The sequence below is a fragment of the Carex rostrata genome, chromosome 27, assembly GCF_964058835.1.
Source record: "Carex rostrata chromosome 27, lpCarRost1.2, whole genome shotgun sequence".
Lineage (NCBI taxonomy): Eukaryota > Viridiplantae > Streptophyta > Magnoliopsida > Poales > Cyperaceae > Carex > Carex rostrata.
In genome coordinates this window covers 252331-270228 of record NC_135944.1, presented here as the reverse complement: position 1 = coordinate 270228, position 17898 = coordinate 252331, and the positions used below count along the sequence as shown (strand labels likewise).

Below are 17898 nucleotides of genomic sequence, written 5' to 3'. Positions count from 1 at the left end.
TTGTGTGTTGTGTGTGGCGTGGATGGATAATTGGTATAGCTAGCTGATGTAAAATTGAAATCTCCATTATTGGAAGTGGCAATTTGATAAAATTATTTGAGTTTGTCAAGATCTTGTTGGATACTTGGAGTGTCTCAAAAATTTACTGGACAAATTTTATCTAAGATTTTTTTATATATATAGTCAGTTCGAAGGATGGTGCTGCTTGGAGATGAACCAGAAGTACTAATTCCGCCTGACACAGCAAGTCTGATGGTAGACGGATCGATAGTGGGACCAATCTGTCAAGGCATGAGTCGGTGTCATACTCTATGATGAAACAGGACAGATGGTCAGAGTGTACGGCAAGGCGGTAACAACAAAAGACCCATTAGAATCTGAAGGTTTGGAGGTATTAAACCAAATACTGGTAAACACAAGGGTAAACTCGGAAAAAAAAATTTATCCAATTTTCAGATTGTAAAGTCCTTGTCAAGGCTGTCTGCACAAACGATGTAGAAGACCTCCCCCACTGGCAGGCGCCAGGCAGCACAAACAGTGGCTAAATGTGCACACATGTATCAGCACAACTGTTCAACACATTGGACGTGGACGAGTAAACTTAGATATGCTGGCAAACTGGGTGCGGCCAACGGATGGATTCTTCTCGGGCAGACCCAGTAATGGGTTCATGGAAAGCTTAATCAGATTATTTCAGTGCAAAATGCTGCAGCGGTAGGTTAATTGTCTATCTTTTAGTTTAGTAAACAAGTTGTTGATTGTCTCTTACTAATTATAACAAGTAATATTTAAATTTAAAATGCAACAGTAGGCTTGATGTGTATTTTGACTAACTCGTACTTTTTCTATATATCTAAAAACAAATCGGTAAAAAAAATAATCCGTTTTCATATCACTTCAATACTACTTTTTCAAAATACAAACATTATTTCACTGACATACACAATAACACGCATACACATCCCAATTCATTTATTTATTTTTATGCCCCAAATTAAAAATTTGTCAATTGACAGAAGCAATATTAAATTTAGCTTGAAGCATTCTTCCATACTCTTCCACCCTCTCTGCACTTGGGAGAACAAACTTCACAAAATCCACATCGAGGAAGCGTTTTTGCCACTCTACAAGTAATGGCACTTTTGTCTCATCAACCAACTTGGTGCCAGACATATTTTCTGCTGCCTTGATCCATGTCAAGTGAGAACCCAAAGTCACATCAACAAATCCAATGGAGTCTCCACCAAAGAATCTCTTCCCAGTCCCAGCTGAGCATTTTTTGAAAGCTTCTTCCAAGTGCTCTAGTGCAACAAGTGTATCGGTAATTTTTTCTGCCTTGGTCTCCTTTGTTGTGGCCTTTACAATACCTAAAAATGAAGGGAACAACTGACAAAACGATAAAAAAAAAAGTGAAACATTTGTTAATTTTGCGATTCATCTTCAATCATATAATTAAAAAAATTCACTTATATATATTGCAGTTGATAGTGAAATTAAAAAGTTAATAATTTATATACCTTATCGTCAATATAAGCTGCCCAGAAGCGAGCAATGGCGCGTTCGTAAGGATCAGCAGGAAGCACAGGAGGCCCTGTACCAGACCACTTCTCATCAATATACTGCAAAATCACCAACGACTCGCAAATGCTTCGATTGTCGTGGATAAATACCGGCACTTTCTTGTGAATTGGATTATGTTTGAGAAGAAGCTCGCTTTTGTTGAAAAGATCCTCCTCAAGATACTCATAATCCAACCCTTTCTGTTCTAGAATCATTCTGACCCTGATTACAAATGGGCTAGGCCATGCTCCTAATAGCTTGAGATCACCTTCTGCCATTTTAATTTACTTTAAATTGAGGATTAATTGTTTTGGCCTTTGGGAAATTGATATGATATGATTTCTCTGTGTTGTATGTTGTATGGGGGCTTAAATAAGATACAAGTGATATGCATTAACTCAGAATATGGATCCGTGTTCGAGTTGAATACGATATATGTACCGTCTGGCGTCAGCAATGACACCTTCGTTGAATCCATGATAGAGTCGGGTTCTGCTGTGGACTAATTTCGTGTTTACCAAGATGTGGTATTGTTCCTTTCAAATTTTGGGTGATGGATCAAGTGATTGGATATATATTTCTATTGATGACATTCATATTTATTTTGATAACTATGACAATCAATGAATTAATTATGAAACTAAAAATAAATTGTATGTTAGATATATTACAATTAAGAATTATTGGAGCACTGATCAATTAATTATACATTTGTTATTTTAATAATTATTTGTTTAATTGTCACAATTGGTTAAACAAACTTATTTATAACATAATGTATTATGTGTGCATGACCATTTTTTTTTCTTTCTTTTACAATTTTAATTACTGGATATGTTAAACTCTAAATTATATGTAAAAATTCTGAAAAACATATTATGGTTACTATTTGTGCTTATTTAAATGTTCCAATTAAATTATTAACTGAGGGACTTCCCAACAAGCGAGGTGTTTGCATATCTTTCTACAGAGACATGCAGAGCATGAAATCTCAACCTCACACTACAGAACCATTTTTTTTTTTTTTTCTAATTATCTATTTCACATTGACCGTAGACCCTCTTTGACTGTTTGTATCATAATTAATTGTACTTGGAGATGAAGCATAGGAATTAGGATAGAGTGCTAGTGCTGTCGTCGTGAGGACCGAAGGAAAGTCCTCTGCATCGATGGACCAGATTAATTCCAGCCGTATCCGTATCCTCCCAGGTACTGACTCAAGCAAATTAAAACTAATGGATCAGATTAATTCCACCGGGAATTAAAGGAGATGAGAGTGAATTCGCATCGGATCCGTATCCACCCAGGTCCAGGTACCTGACTCAAGCAAATTAATTAAGATTGACGGATCATATTAATTCCATCGGGAAAGGAGATAAGAGTGAATTCGCATCAGATCCATATCCTCCCAGGTACCTGACTCAAGCAAATAAAAACTGACGGACCAGATTAATTCTGGCCAGATCAAACTCAATCCAGTTCTTTTGAGAACCGTCCGATTGTAATTGTTCTCAGTCAAGTAACCTGAGGGGATGTGAATTCGCATCGATGACCGTCCAGAAGTTGTATAAGAAGTGGAGCAATATACAGGGAAACACCATTTTATTTTCTGGCCATCACATGACTACACGAATAATTTTACACAATGGTTTTGCTTTTCAAAAAAAAAAATTCTTCCAAATTTATTGATAAAATATTCTGGTGGGACCATTTTACTCTTATCTCCTTTCCCTTGGTAATTATGCACTATGTGTCACTAGTGTTTGGTAAACGGGCCGGGCCGGACGGTCCGGGCAAAACCCGGGCACGGGCACGGGTAGCCACGGTCACGGGCATCACAGGCACACGGGTAGAATGGGCCGGACATCACGGGTTTTTTTTTCAAAAATCTTGCCCTGTCCGTTTAATACCCGTGCCCGTCACGGGTTCGGAGGCAGGACGGTCCGGGTACAGGGGGCCGGGCGGTCCGGTCCGATCCAGGTCTAGACCGGTTTTTTTTTTCTGTTTTTCTGTTTCTGTTTTTTTTCGCTTTTTTTGTTTTTTTTTTTGTTTTTGTTCTGTTTTTTGTCTGTGTTTGTTCAGTTTTTTTTCTTTTTTTTTCTGTTTTTTTTCTTTTTCTTTTTCTTTTTTTTTTTCTTTTTTTCTGTTTTTTTTTCTGTTTTTTTTTTTTTGAAAATCAATAAATTATAAATCCAAATTCATACCTATTAAAATTCATTTGACATAGTAATTACATTTGTTAAAAATAGGTTATAACCTATTTTTATAACCGATAAAAATTCTAATTTATTTGTTCACTCTCCATTTGAAATATAAGTAATTATATTTGTTTTTGAACTCAATAATTTTTGTTATAATTAACACATTTTAATTGCTTATGTAATTATATCTTTCCTATAAAAATAAATAATACATATATACAAAACAAAATAAGAAAATCAAAAGATAAAAATTTCATTTGTTGTAAATTAAAGTCATAAATACTCAATTTTGAAAGTAAAAAATTAATTGAGATAAATGAAGAAAAAATAACATTGAAATAAAGGAAATTTGTCACACCCCAAATCCACCAGGGTCTGACAGCCTGCCGCGTGTATCTATCAGGTGTCACATATACACGCAAGGCAGTGGATCTTTTATATGCATTACCAATATCCTCATTCGCTGCGTCCGTGTAATGAACCTGAAAATAATCGGGAGGGTGGGGGTGAGAATAAATTCTCAGTGCGAAATTTGCCACAGTTTAGATTATTGGACTTGCAATCAAACTCTATATTCAAAAATGAAACCCAAACCAATAACAGTTCAAACATATATATATTCATATAAATAACAGAATGCCAATGCACGACAACAGTTAAATCAACCTGCAACACAGTTTACGGAATTTCCAAGATGAATTTCAAACACAACATATATTTTGGCTTAACTCAATTCAATAACTCAGTTCATTAGGGCTTGTAGCAATTACAGATGTTCTTTCGAGCTGAACCATTATCAAACCCACATCTGTAGGGTTACTGACACCTACAGATGGCCAACCGCTGGACCCTTTATCTGACACCCATCTGCAATCGATTGGCTTAACAGTTTATTAAGGTCTGGTTCAAATCATATAAAGAAAATCCTCTTTGGAATCATTCCAATAGTCGTAATATTCAATTGACCTTTCCAAATGCATTAACACGTAGGAGAATGCCACAGAGCCATAGACGTTACACAGGTCACCCACGATTTCCAATCACATCTCATAACATAATCACCCTCCCTCGTCCCAACCGGTACTGGGAATATCGAGGGCCGTTCACCTAAGGCCATTTAGGATCCTGGGAATCCAAGTCAGCATACAGCCCGACTTGGCAAATTCATTGGATCCAAGTGCTTAACTTCGTAAATCCATTCACATACATTCACATATTCAATCCAATCGTGGTGACTTTCAATCAAGATCAGATCACAATAGATCAACATAACCTATAACCATACCAGCATGCAAATCATTCAATTCAGATCAATTCGAGTTTAATTTGATTGGGCTGTGCAAATGCTCTACACAATTCAATGATGCAATCAATGATATTCAACATGACAAAACGAATACACAGTTTAATTCCTGAAAATAAAGTATCAAACAAGTCCAAGAATCCCGCACCTTAGTATGACGAGCGTACCGCTTAATTTAAGGATCGGACGTCTCGTATTGTCTCGCAAAATCTGGCTCGACTGAGCCTACACCTATATTATACGATTACTCGGTTTAGTTCGGTTACATTCTCAAAACTTAAATTCCAAAAGCCGTAAGCAATTCGTCAATTCTTTTATACCTTTCGGCTCATTTATAATCATTTCCATTCAAGTCCAATTCCAAAATTATATATATATGGTCGGCCCTTATATAAACTTTCACCTTATTACACTTTGGTCCATTGGACGTATCAATTATTTTATTCCAATTCAATTTAATTAAAGACTCATAATTTAGTAAAGGTTTAAGCCTCCTATTTAAAATTTACAATTCATTTCAGATTCATTATAACTATTTTCACTTTCAAGGCCCATGTATAAAATTCTTATGCATGTCATACATTTTAATACAATGGCTTACTTATTTAATTTAGTCCAATGCATACATAAACAAAGGTCCCCAATTCATTTAATCAATTCATCCACAAGTCAACAGTAACGGTCACGGCCTAATTTATCACATATACCAATTTGGTCTTAAATTACACAATTTCATTTCATTTATGCCATATTCCTCTCTTTTTTTTTTTATCACTTAACCTCCATAAAAATTCACACACTTGCACCTTAGTCATATAAACCATACACATTTCCGTATATAGACACAATTTGCAAAATTTACCAATTTAGTCCTTGTTCAACCCAAGGCCAAAAATATAAAAGAGATGAACAAGAGTTATCAAATATACACATCTAATCAATTTATTATCATACTAATTTGGTGGTTGTACGTATAAAAGATTTAAGAGGCACCCAATAATTTTCCCCAATTACACAAACCATAAATCAATTAAAACCAAATAAATTTCAGATTTTACAATATAACCCCTTATACTTAATTTATTCGAACAAATCGATCGAGTCGGGAAAATCAACAACCCGTACTCGAAACTTAACCAATTCACATCCTACGACATTAATCAATTCATCAATACACACAATTCACGAATTTTAGAAATTAACCGCAAGAGAGGATGTCAAGAAAAGTGATCGGTTCCGAGGGTTTCGCCTCGCCTCGCGGTCGTCTAAAATCAGCGAGCACCACATGAAATGAGCACTTCCAAGTACCGGGACAGCACCAATCGAACCGAGGCACCACCAATCCTAAACCCTAGTTTCTAGGGTTTCAAGGAAGGGGAAGGGGGCAGAAACCGAGAGAGAGGATGGGGGCGGGCTGGGGTCTTCCGAACCGAGAAAGAGAGAGAGAGGAGAGCAGTGGGGCGGCAGCGGCGCTACTGGCCGTGGCAGCGGCGGAATGGGAGGGGGCCGCCCTGTTTTTGGCGGAGAAAGGAGGAGAGGGGGCGGGGGCTGCAGCCCTCACGGCCAGAGAAGAGAGGAGAGCAAGGCGGCGGGTTTGGTGGGGTTCGCCGGCGACGGGAGGGGGTGGAGGGAAGAGGGGGCGGAGCCCCTCTGTTTCTTTGGCGTAGCAAGAGGAAAGGGGGGCTGGGGTTGGGGTTGGGTTTCTGTCACGTAGAGGGAGAGGAGAGAAAGAGAGAATGGAGAGGGTGGGGTGTTAAATGGCCTGCTTTAAGATCCGTGCTGCAGCAAAATCAAATGGTCTAAACAATTCATAATATAAACATTGTTTCTTTTAATTGGTTTTAATTCCGTTTCTTTCATAAATTCAAATCGAAAGTTCATAATTTTTTTTGTAACTATATTTGTGCATATAATTTGTGTATTTATCTCTCAATTTAAGATTCGAATAATTCGTTCTCAATTTAAGATTCGAATAATTCGTTCTCAATTTGTATAATTTTTATATATTCCATTAACTCTCTAAAATTCCTAAATGAACTAGTTTTATAAATTCTAAAATCCAATTGTACGAATAATTTTGTATAATTATGCTCTTATTTGGAATTCAATTTATTTATTTATTTACACGAATCTAATTAAATAAATTTCTTCTTTCCTAAAACTTAAAAAGAATTGTAACGGATTTTCTAAGTTTCTAATTTACCGAATAATTATAATTTTATTCCTAGTGCTATATTTTATTTTATTTCTAAATCTCTAAATTTTATTATACATAATTTTATACATTATTTATATTACGAAATTTTTGTTTCGTTTTAGTCGGTCATTAAATTTCTGAACGATCGTTAATTAAATTAAACTTTTCATTTAAGCAATTTGATCGATTTATCAATTTAATCAAGTTTTAAAAATTTCGGAATGTAACAAAATTACAACTAGCAAGTGATAGCTCGCGTTTGAAAATAAAAATAATACAACGTTGAGATAATCCTAATCAGAATCAGAGTTCCACTGCTTTTTTCGTTTTCTCTTTTGCCTACTTCGCTTAGACTTGTCTAAGGCGCAGGGTGGGCATATAAAATGTTTGAACCTTATATCCTCCCTTGTGCGTGTCGGGTAGGCGCTAATGCAGGAAGGGTGGAAAGCTTGCAAACATTCCGCGCAACATAACATCTCGCTCCTCTTCCCATATTGGTGACAGGGATTGCAAAAATTCACCGGTTCTTTGTTTGTACATTGTTGAGACTTTTCATGAAGGTTCTCGGGGTTTTCTTCTTTCATAAGTTCCTCGAGATCTCTTGAGCGGAAGTAGGGGAGGGCTCGTGTACGAGATTCCGCTGAGGGCTCTGCAATCGGACTGAGAGCTCACGTATGAGATTCCGCTCTGTTGGCACTCATTCTTAATAGAATAAATCTAACCTATTTAAAACAAATCAAATTACTTCACATATTCAAAAAAATAAATCTAACATCTTTTATTAACCTATTAAAAATAAATCCGAATTTCAAAAATAAAATCTAACCTATTCCAAACAAATCAAATTACTTCATATATTCAAAAAAATAAATCTAACATCTTTTATTAACCTATTAAAAATAAATCCGAATTTCAAAAATAAAATATAACCTATTCAAAACAAATCAAATTACTTCACATATTCAAAAAAAAAAATCTAACATCTTTTATTAACCTATTAAAAATAAATCTGAATTTCAAAAATAAAATTTAACCTATTCAAAACAAATCAAATTACTTCACATATTCAAAAAAATAAATCTAACATCTTTTATTAAACTATTAAAAATAAATCCGAATTTCAAAAATAAAAATCTAACCTATTCAAAACAAATCAAATTACTTCACATATTCAAAAAAATAAATCTAACATCTTTTATTAACCTATTAAAAATAAATCCGAATTTCAAAAATAAAATCTAACATATTCAAAACAAATCTAATTACTACACATCTAACAAATCTAACATAAAATAAATCTTACAAATCTAATTACTTAACAAATTTAATAAATCTAACATTCAATAAATATAACAAATCTAATTACTTAACATTCAATAAATCTAACATAAACTAAATCAAACATTCAATTTAAATTTTAAATTTCTCTACAAAAATAAATCTAACATCAAATTTAATTTTTAAATTACTCTACAAAAATAAATCTAACATTCAATATTTCAATCTAACAAAATTTAATCTAACGAAATGTAATCTACCAAAAATTAATGTTACCTTTTTAATTTCGCGGGAAAATCTTCGAGAATACCTTTGTAATTTCGTTTCCGTTTGCATGTTTGCGTTTGCGTATTTGTTAAATTAACAACTATATATATATTTTTTGAATAATTATAACAAACCCCCCACTCCCATCCCCCCATTTTCCCCGCACTCTCTCGCTTCCTTAACTGCCATATATCCCCCCCCACTAATTTCTCTAAAAGATTCCTTTTATCCCCCCACTAATTATAAGAAATCCCCCACTCCCATCCCTGCATTAATTATGCATTCTTCTAATAACAATTCCCGCGTTAATTATTGCTTTAAAAACAATCTGCGCATTAATTATACTGTTATCTAATAACAATCACCGTTAATAAATGCTTATATGTTAATTGATGTTCAAAAAAGTATTTATCATTATTTCTGAGAAGTATTTACCCTTGTAACATAGAGTATTTATCCATGTAACATAAAATATTTATCATTATATCTGAGAGTATTTATCTATGTAATACAAAGTATTTATCCATGTAACATAAAGTATTTATCATTATGCATGAGAGTATTTATCATTGATGTTTTACTGAAAGTTGCAAGTATGCCTGAGAAGTATTTATCCGTGTAACATAAAGTATTTATCCATATAATGTAAAGTATTTACTCATGTAACATAAAATATTTATCATTATGTCTCAAAGTATTTATCATTGGGTGAGATGATTGTTTATTTAATGGTCTCCAGTTGTGCGGGGACGATTCAAAAAAAAAAAAAATTTTGTGCGGGAACAATTAATGGATTGATTTATTCTTTCATAAATAGAGATCATTGCATAGGGTTTAATACCTGATAAATTCAAGTTAAATACTTTGTGTTGGGTTTTGTGGAACGGTTCAAACCCATTAGTTTAGCTTAACAGCGGAAGTGTGTAAAATAAAAATTTTACGGTTAAGTTAAGTTAAAAATTAAACGAGGTATGTCAGGAAACCTTCCAAGGCGGTCCACCTTCAGTATTCCTTCGGCATCAAAACCTCATTTAATTCATTTACAGATCTACTCCATAATTGATTTTCTAAAGCATTACATCTATTTACAAATTAAATAGATTAATATAACAATTTATACCTTGATTCCAAATCTCAGTTGGAATGCAGACCGAGCGAGTAGAGCCTCGCCAGGGATGGAATCGACTCGCAGTATCACACGTGTGACACCTCTATTGGTTATCCACCAGGACTAACCGGAGAGCGATTTACTTCTTCTGCCAGAAATACCGTAAACCGCGGAATTCTGCAGAAACACTATTCACCGAGAAAATGATGAAATAAATATATTTGTGTCCCGAAGTAACTCGGTTTTGCTTAAAAGCTAAACCGCAGGATTACACAAAATATATTATTTCCTAATCTCGAAATAACCGAAATCAAGGAAGAGAGAAAACCGATTAACGAAGTAATCAGATTAACACGTGAATTAGTGAGTCTTTCTCTCTACCCCTACCCCTCTATTTATAGAGTTTTGAGGAGGTTCGCAAAAGACCGAAATACCCCTCAAAACAAATCTATTTACCAAAAGCCCTTGACACCTCATCCTTTTATCATGTGAAATGACCAAAATACCCTTGCCACCTCACATGACACATGTCAACACATGGAAAGTCGGCACCAAGGTAAAAAGACCATTTTACCCTTGGTCCATTAAGGCATGAATAGTGTTGGGCTTTGATTTTGGGCTTTGACTTTTGGGCTTTTAATTTTAATTAAGGCTTTGATTATTTTGGTTTTTTAAATCCATAATTCAAACCCATAATTAACAAATTAAAATCCAAATCAAATATATATAATTGTCATATACAATTATATTTCTTTTCGGTTGTTGTTCGGTAACTTTTATACAACGTAACGTGTACGTTTATAAATTAACCGTTGTTTCTGCTTGTCATTCTAAATGACATTTATAATTTAATTATATCATGTATAATTAATTATAACCATCTTAATATTAATTATAATCAATTTATAATTAATCAGTAAGATTCTCCGAGTAGCTCCTATATGGTGTGACCCAATAGGATCTGTGTTATGTTGGTAAACAGAGTTAAAACTGTTTTAACTTCTATAATCATGGGTGGCGTCTGGCAACACATCATGACCATCCAATTACACAGATGATGCTATACTGTACAATATCACGATCCAGTAAACAATTTACTTGTGTCAGTTCTTCTGTCTCATAGCTATCAGATCAGTTTCAAGGTAGATGTGTGTCATCCTTGGCAACTGTATCTTTTCTTGATCTTGAGTAGATTATCAAATATAATTACTATTGTAATTATACCGCATGCAGATAATCTAACTCTATCAAGGGGCCCAGTGATGCTATAGCTCGTATAGAGATACAAGGGACAAATAGTATTCGTGGCAGACTATCACTTCCTCAGCTAAGTTATACATATGGAAATGCTACCGTTATGGCTGCTTTTTACAGACAGCGTTAGATAACACTTACTCATATATATTTCTTAGTGGGAACGATAAATACCTCATACTGTAGAACTTTGACACTGAATGAAAACATTAATGACACGAACACAATTCTATTTAATGTTTCATTCGGGGTCTGTCAAATACCATGTTCCTAGAACATGTATCTATGTGATTAAAATGACATCTCGTGTCAAGTGGTTTGTAAAACTTAACCATCTTTTAATCCGCATACTAACCTTATAGCGGTAATTAGTGTTCCTGCTAATTACCTTGGTCAGTGACCTTTTAAGAGTATATATCATCTATATTATGGAGTTTCACAATTTCAGTCATGAACTCGAAATGATCCATAAATGCAATAATACTCACGGCAACAAAATGATATATAAATAAACATTCAATTCATGAACAAAGCTTTATGATTAATTTATCGTATTATTGACTTCTAGATTATTACAAACTAACAATCTCCCACTTAAGCTAGGAGCCAATCATCGTAGGCTCTACTTACACAAATCTCTAGTATTCTAAAAATCTCGTAGATCTAAAGAAAAAACTCATAGCCAGTCTCCTATGTGTCTCAGACCCATAGAGGCAATATGCATCTGGTGCTTGGCTTGAGGAAGAGGTTTCGTGAGTGGATCAGCTGTGTTGTTGACTGTGTCAACTCTACATATCTTTACATCACCTCTATTTACGATCTCTCGTATCAGGTGAAAACGCCGTAGAACATGCTTGGATTTCGAGTGCTATCTCGGTTCTTTGGCCTGAGCTATAGCTCCATTGTTGTCACAGTAGAGGTCCACAAGGCCTTGAACACTGGGAACCACTCCAAGTTCGCTAAGGAACTTCTTGATCCAGAAACCCTCTTTAGCTGCCTCAGATGCAGCTATGTACTCTGCTTCGGTGGTTGAGTCTGCTGTAGTCTCTTGCTTTGAACTCTTCCAGCTCACAGCACCACCGTTGAGTATGAACACATACCCAGACTGTGATCTCGAGTCATCATGGTCAGTTTGGAAACTGTCATCAGTGTATCCATTTATTACAAGCTCGGAATCACCACCGTAGACGAGAAACATATCATTAGTTCTTCTTAAGTACTTAAGGATATTCTTTGCAGCAATCCAGTGCTCTTGGCCTGGATTAGCCTGATATCTACTCGTCACACTCAAAGCGTACGAGACATCAGGGCGAGTGCACAACATGGCGTACATGATAGAGCCAATAGCCGAAGCGTATGGTACTCTACTCATAATGCTTCGCTCATCAGTTGTCGAAGGACACTGAGTCTTGCTTAGCTGAACACTATGAGACATTGGCAGGAATCATCTCTTAGAATCCTGCATGCTGAACCGATTCAGCACTTTGTCAATGTACGTGCTTTGACTTAAACCTATAAGTCTATTTGATCTATCTCGATAGATCTTTATGCCTAGTATATAGACAGCCTCGCCCAAGTCCTTCATTGAAAAGACTTTCTTCAACGAAGACTTGGCTTGTTGCAAAAGAGGAATATCATTTCCCATTAGTAGTATGTCATCTACATATAGGATAAGAAAAGCGATGGCACTCCCACTAGTCTTTCTGTATACACATGGTTCTTCTTCGCATCTGACAAAGTCAAGCTTTTTGACTTCTTCGTCAAATCGAAGATTCCAACTCCGTGATGCTTGCTTCAGTCCATAAATGGATTTAAGAAGCTTGCACACCTTCCCAGCATTCTTTGAATCTTCAAAACCCTCAGGCTGTGTCATGTACACATCCTCTTCTAAATTTCCATTTACGAAGGCGGTTTTGACATCCATTTGCCATATTTCATAATCATGAAATGCGGCAATTGCTAGGAGTATCCGAATTGACTTAAACATAGCCACGGGCGAAAAGGTTTCATCATAATCTACACCGAGAATCTGTTTAAAACCTTTCGCTATTAGTCGTGCTTTGTATATAGTCATCTTACCATTCATGTCTGTTTTCATTTTGAAAACCCACTTGTTAGCTATGGGTTTTATCCCATCAGGTGGTACAACTAGGTTCCAGACCGTGTTGTCATACATGGACTGTATTTCGGATCTCATGGCCTCCAGCCATTTATCAGAGTCGGGCCTATCCATTGCTTCCGCATAGGTCAAAGGATCTTCAGTGTCATAGGCTGAGATCTCGTGCAGTCCCAAGTACCTTTCAGGTGCATGGACTACTCTTGTTGACCTACGTAGCACTTGTTCTTCAGGCTGTTGAACTTGATCCACAGCAGTCTGCGGATCTAGTTCTTCTTCAACTTGTGTTGAAGTACTTGAGCTCGGGACTAGAACCTCATCCACAGCTACTTGTGGATTTGGTACTTCCAGATGCTCATCAGCCGAAGTATCAAGAGGTGGGTTAATCTGATCTGGTTCAGATATTGTATTGTGTGATGTATCTTGAATTTCTTCAAGTATTACATTACTCCCACTACTTCCTTTTGCGAGGAACTCGTTCTCCAAAAATATACCATGTCGAGCAACAACTATCTTGTTCTCGGATTGGTAATAGAAGTAATATCCTTTCGTTTCCTTAGGATATCCTACGAAAAAGCATTTGTCAGCTTTGGGATCAAGTTTGTCAGACGTCGGGCGTTTGACAAATACTTCGCAACCCCATATTTTAAGATAAGACATATTTGGGAGTTTCCCAAACCATAACTCGTATGGAGTCTTTTCTACTGACTTGGATGGAACCATGTTTATTGTTCGTGCAGCAGTTTCTAGTGCGTGCCCCCAGAAGGATTTCGGCAGAGTGGCTTCACTCATCATGGATCGAACCATATCCAGTAGAGTTCGATTCTGTCTCTCAGAAACACCATTCCATTGTGGTGTCCCTGGAGGTGTGAGCTGTGAGACTATCCCACATTCCTTTAAGTATTCTTTAAACTCAAAACTCAAGTATTCGCCTCCACGGTCAGAACGTAGAGCCTTAATACTTTTGTTCAATTGATTTTCTACTTCAGTCTTGAATTCTTTGAACTTGTCAAAGGATTCAGACTTATGTCTCATCAAGTAGACATAACCGTATCTACTGTAATCATCAGTAAACGTGATAAAGTAAGAAAAACCATTTCTTGTGCAAGTACTCATAGGTCCACATACATCCGTGTGTATAAGACTTAACAAGTCACTTGCCCTTTCGCCCTTTTTGGAGAAAGGCGCTTTGGTCATTTTACCTCGTATACAAGATTCGCATGCGTCAATTGATTCCAGATTAAATTTACCAAGAAGTCCATTTTTATGTAACTTCTTGATGCGTTTCTCATTTATATGACCAAGGCGACAATGCCACATGTAAGTCGTGCTTTCATGTGATGCTTTGAGTCGTTTGTTATTTATGTTAAACACGGGTTTATTCATTTCCAGTATATAAAGACCATTCATCATATAAGAAGATCCATAATATAATTCATCTTTGTATATAGAACATCTATTGTCCTTTATCACAAAAGAGAAACCATTCATCTCTAAACATGAGATTGAAATAATGTTTCTGGAAATGCTAGGAACAAAATATACATTTTCTAATTCCATTACAAGCCCGCTGGGCAAATACAACTCTATACTACCAGCTGTTACGGCTGCAACTCGTGCTCCGTTTCCAACTTGGAGTTGTATCTCCTTGTTACGTAGCTTCCTTCTATTCTTTAGTACCTGCATATTTGAACAAATATGAGCACATGATCCGGTATCCAGTACCCAATCATTAATAGAGGTAGCAACGTTAACTTCAATAACAAAAATACCTGAGGTTGAAGCCTTGGAAACCTTTCCAGACTTCAGATCCGCTAGGTACTTCAGGCAGTTCCTCTTCCAATGACCCTTGCTATTGCAGTAATAGCATTCAGAGGAAGCAGCAACCTTTATCTTGGGAGGATTCGGTTTAAGAATCTTTTTCCCCTTGCCTTGATACTTGGGAGCCACATTCTTTGGGGCTTTCTTTATCTTTTTCCCACCAGCTTGGATCATGAGAACATAAGACTTTTTCTTCATGTCCCCATCAGCGATCCGAAGCATCCCTTGGAGCTCTTGCAGACTTTTATCCATACCAAGCATATGGAAATTCATGATGAATCCCGAAAAGCTTGGAGGAAGTGAGTGCAGGATAATGTCCATAGCAAATTCCTTGCTTAGCGGAGCATTCAGCTTCTCGAGCTGCTCAACATCGCTCGTCATACGGAGCATGTGAGTTCCTATAGAGCCTCCCTCGGCCAACTTGTGACCAAGTAGAGATTTTGTCACTTTAAATCTCTCGATACGCGCTTGCTCTTGAAACATGTTCTTGAGTTGATCGCATATGACATAAGTTTTGGTATCCACGAATCGGCGCTGCAATTCAGGACCCATAATACTTACTACGAGACCTTGTACATCAAGCTCATCCTCTTTGTGCTTGTTGTACTTAGTGACATCCTCTGGTTTGCCATTTGTTCCTGGCTCAGCAGGGATAGGTGAGTTTAAGACATATTCTTTTTTTTCACGTCTTAGTACAATGGTGAGAGCACGGAACCAATCAGTGAAATTGGATCCGTCCTCTTTCAGTGTTTGTTTCTTGAGCAGGGAGCGTAGAGAGAAGGATGTTTCTTTAGCCATATTACTACAATGTTAAATGTAAAGATTTTAGCTTTGTTCATGTAATGTTTTATTCTAATAATAAAACTCCCACTGCAAATTTGTTTTATTCCCGTTTTGCAGTAGGACCAAGATCCCTATTTTCACTAACAACCAAGGCAGTGTATGCATATCTTGGCTATCAGTTATCTTAGGTAAGCAAACTTGCTAATCACATCTCTTTGCGATTCTTGGTTTCGTTAAAACATCACGTGTTTTTAACGAAAACTTTGCCCCAAGCCCAAAACTGTTTTGGAAATCATTGGTAAGTAACCTCACTCTATTTGGTTTGATATGTCGGACATAACCCTCGACCACCAAAGGTAAAAGGCGATGTCTACTGAGTAGTTTAATCATCAACCAATGAACAATGGTTTGAGGAGGATAGAGTGGGAAGGGCATACTACTTAATATTTAATGGGTTGGTGTTTATGCTTAACAGTGCCAGCAATCTCCAAAGGGGTATGTCAGAAAGAACGACTAATGTGATTCTATTCGTATCTTTATAGCGACTTCTTTCATATGCTTCATTAAGCAATTATGGAAAGGAAGTCTTGAATACCGAATGTGATCTCCATTTCTTTTCTTAGCTTATGTCAGAAAGAACGACTAATGTGATTCTATTCGTATTTTTTATAGCGACCTCTTTCATATGCTTCATTAAGCAGTCGTGGAAAGGAAGTCTAAAATATCGAATGCGATCCCCATTACTTTCTTTTCTCAGCATATGTAAGAATGACTAAATGTGATTTTATTCGTATCTTTATAACGACCTCTTTTATATGCTTCATTAAGCAGTCGTGGAAAGGAAGTCTTGAAATACGAAATGTGATCTCCATTAGTTTTTGTTCTTATCAGTACCTCTTTGATACGCTTAGCTTTTGTTAAGCAGTCAGTTCTTGAAACTGACTTTGGACATTCTTACGGACACGTGAAAGTCGTCTGCCAGAAAGACAACGGTGAGTTCCTTCACAAATCTTTCTTTGACATCACGTTCTTTCACGGTTCCTTTGAAAGCAATAAATCTAATTTGTTCAATTCATATCAAAGCAGTAAATCTAATTTACTTATATACGGGACCAAGTCAGGTATATGTTTTTATCAGTTCCTAATTCTTTATTTTGCAGCTATGCTCAGTTCTTTATTCTATACCGTTTAAAGCATATAAACAGTTTACATGTTTTAAAACAGATATTCTTTTCGTTCCATAAAGCAATTTGGTAACGTGACAAAGTTCCTTTTCGGCCAGCCATTAGGACATGTAAAAGGGGCTCCCAGGAAAGATTGGGGTCACGAGGACCGCTTAGACTCAATCTTTCCTAGACAGAACCATCTCTTTTACGGTGTGGAAATGATAGTTCTTACTAAGGTACTTTATTGCTTCATCACATTCTTCGATGAACTTTATTTTCCGAAGGTTTTCGAAAAGGCGAAAGATTTACACTAAATTTTTCCATTTCAAAAGCGTTAAAGCAATTTGGTAACGTGACAAAGTTCCTTTTCGGCCAGCCATTAGGACGTGTAAAAGGGGCTCCCAGGAAAGATCGGGGTCACAAGGACCGCTTAGACTCAATCTTTCCTAGACAGAACCATCTCTTTTACGGTGTGGAAATAACAGCTCTTACTAAGGTACTTTATTGCTTCATCACATTCTTCGATGAACTTTAACACGATCAAAAGTTTTTGAAAACAAAAATATAAAGAAAGCATAAAGAAAGCGTAAATCTAATTTAACTTTCTTAGTCGGAAAAACCGAACCAAGAAAATCTCATTTCTAATCGGTTTTGGACTTGTGCTGCAAATGTAAGAATTTAAACCGATACGTGGTACATGCACCTTATTTGCATAAGTTATAACTTTAGAAAATCAATCAGCGGGAGAGCCTTGTGCTCTGATACCACTGTTGGGTTTTGTGGAACGGTTCAAACCCATTAGTTTAGCTTAACAGCGGAAGTGTGTAAAACAAAAATTTTACGG

The 17898-nt window shown here is 36.2% G+C and overlaps 1 protein-coding gene across 1 annotated transcript; it reads right to left on the bottom strand.

Annotated features, from left to right (window-relative positions):
• Window positions 1-868: 868 nt before the first annotated feature.
• On the bottom strand, window positions 869-1904 carry LOC144545334 (putative glutathione S-transferase GSTU6). Its single transcript, XM_078293922.1, has 2 exons — window positions 1518-1904; window positions 869-1386 (listed from the first exon to the last, which is right to left on the bottom strand). The coding sequence occupies exons 1-2, from the start codon at window positions 1836-1838 to the stop codon at window positions 1006-1008; spliced, it is 702 nt and encodes a 233-aa protein (XP_078150048.1). The 5' UTR covers window positions 1839-1904; the 3' UTR covers window positions 869-1005.
• Window positions 1905-17898: the final 15994 nt, after the last annotated feature.

Bases quoted from the DNA above. Each gene is read 5' to 3' on its own strand.
- LOC144545334 (XM_078293922.1), bottom strand. From the start codon at position 1,838: ATGGCAGAAGGTGATCTCAAGCTATTAGGAGCATGGCCTAGCCCATTT. The intron at 1,387-1,517 runs GTATATAAATTA...TCGTTTTGTCAG, and splicing joins CAGCTTATATTGACGATAAG to TTGTTCCCTTCATTTTTAGG.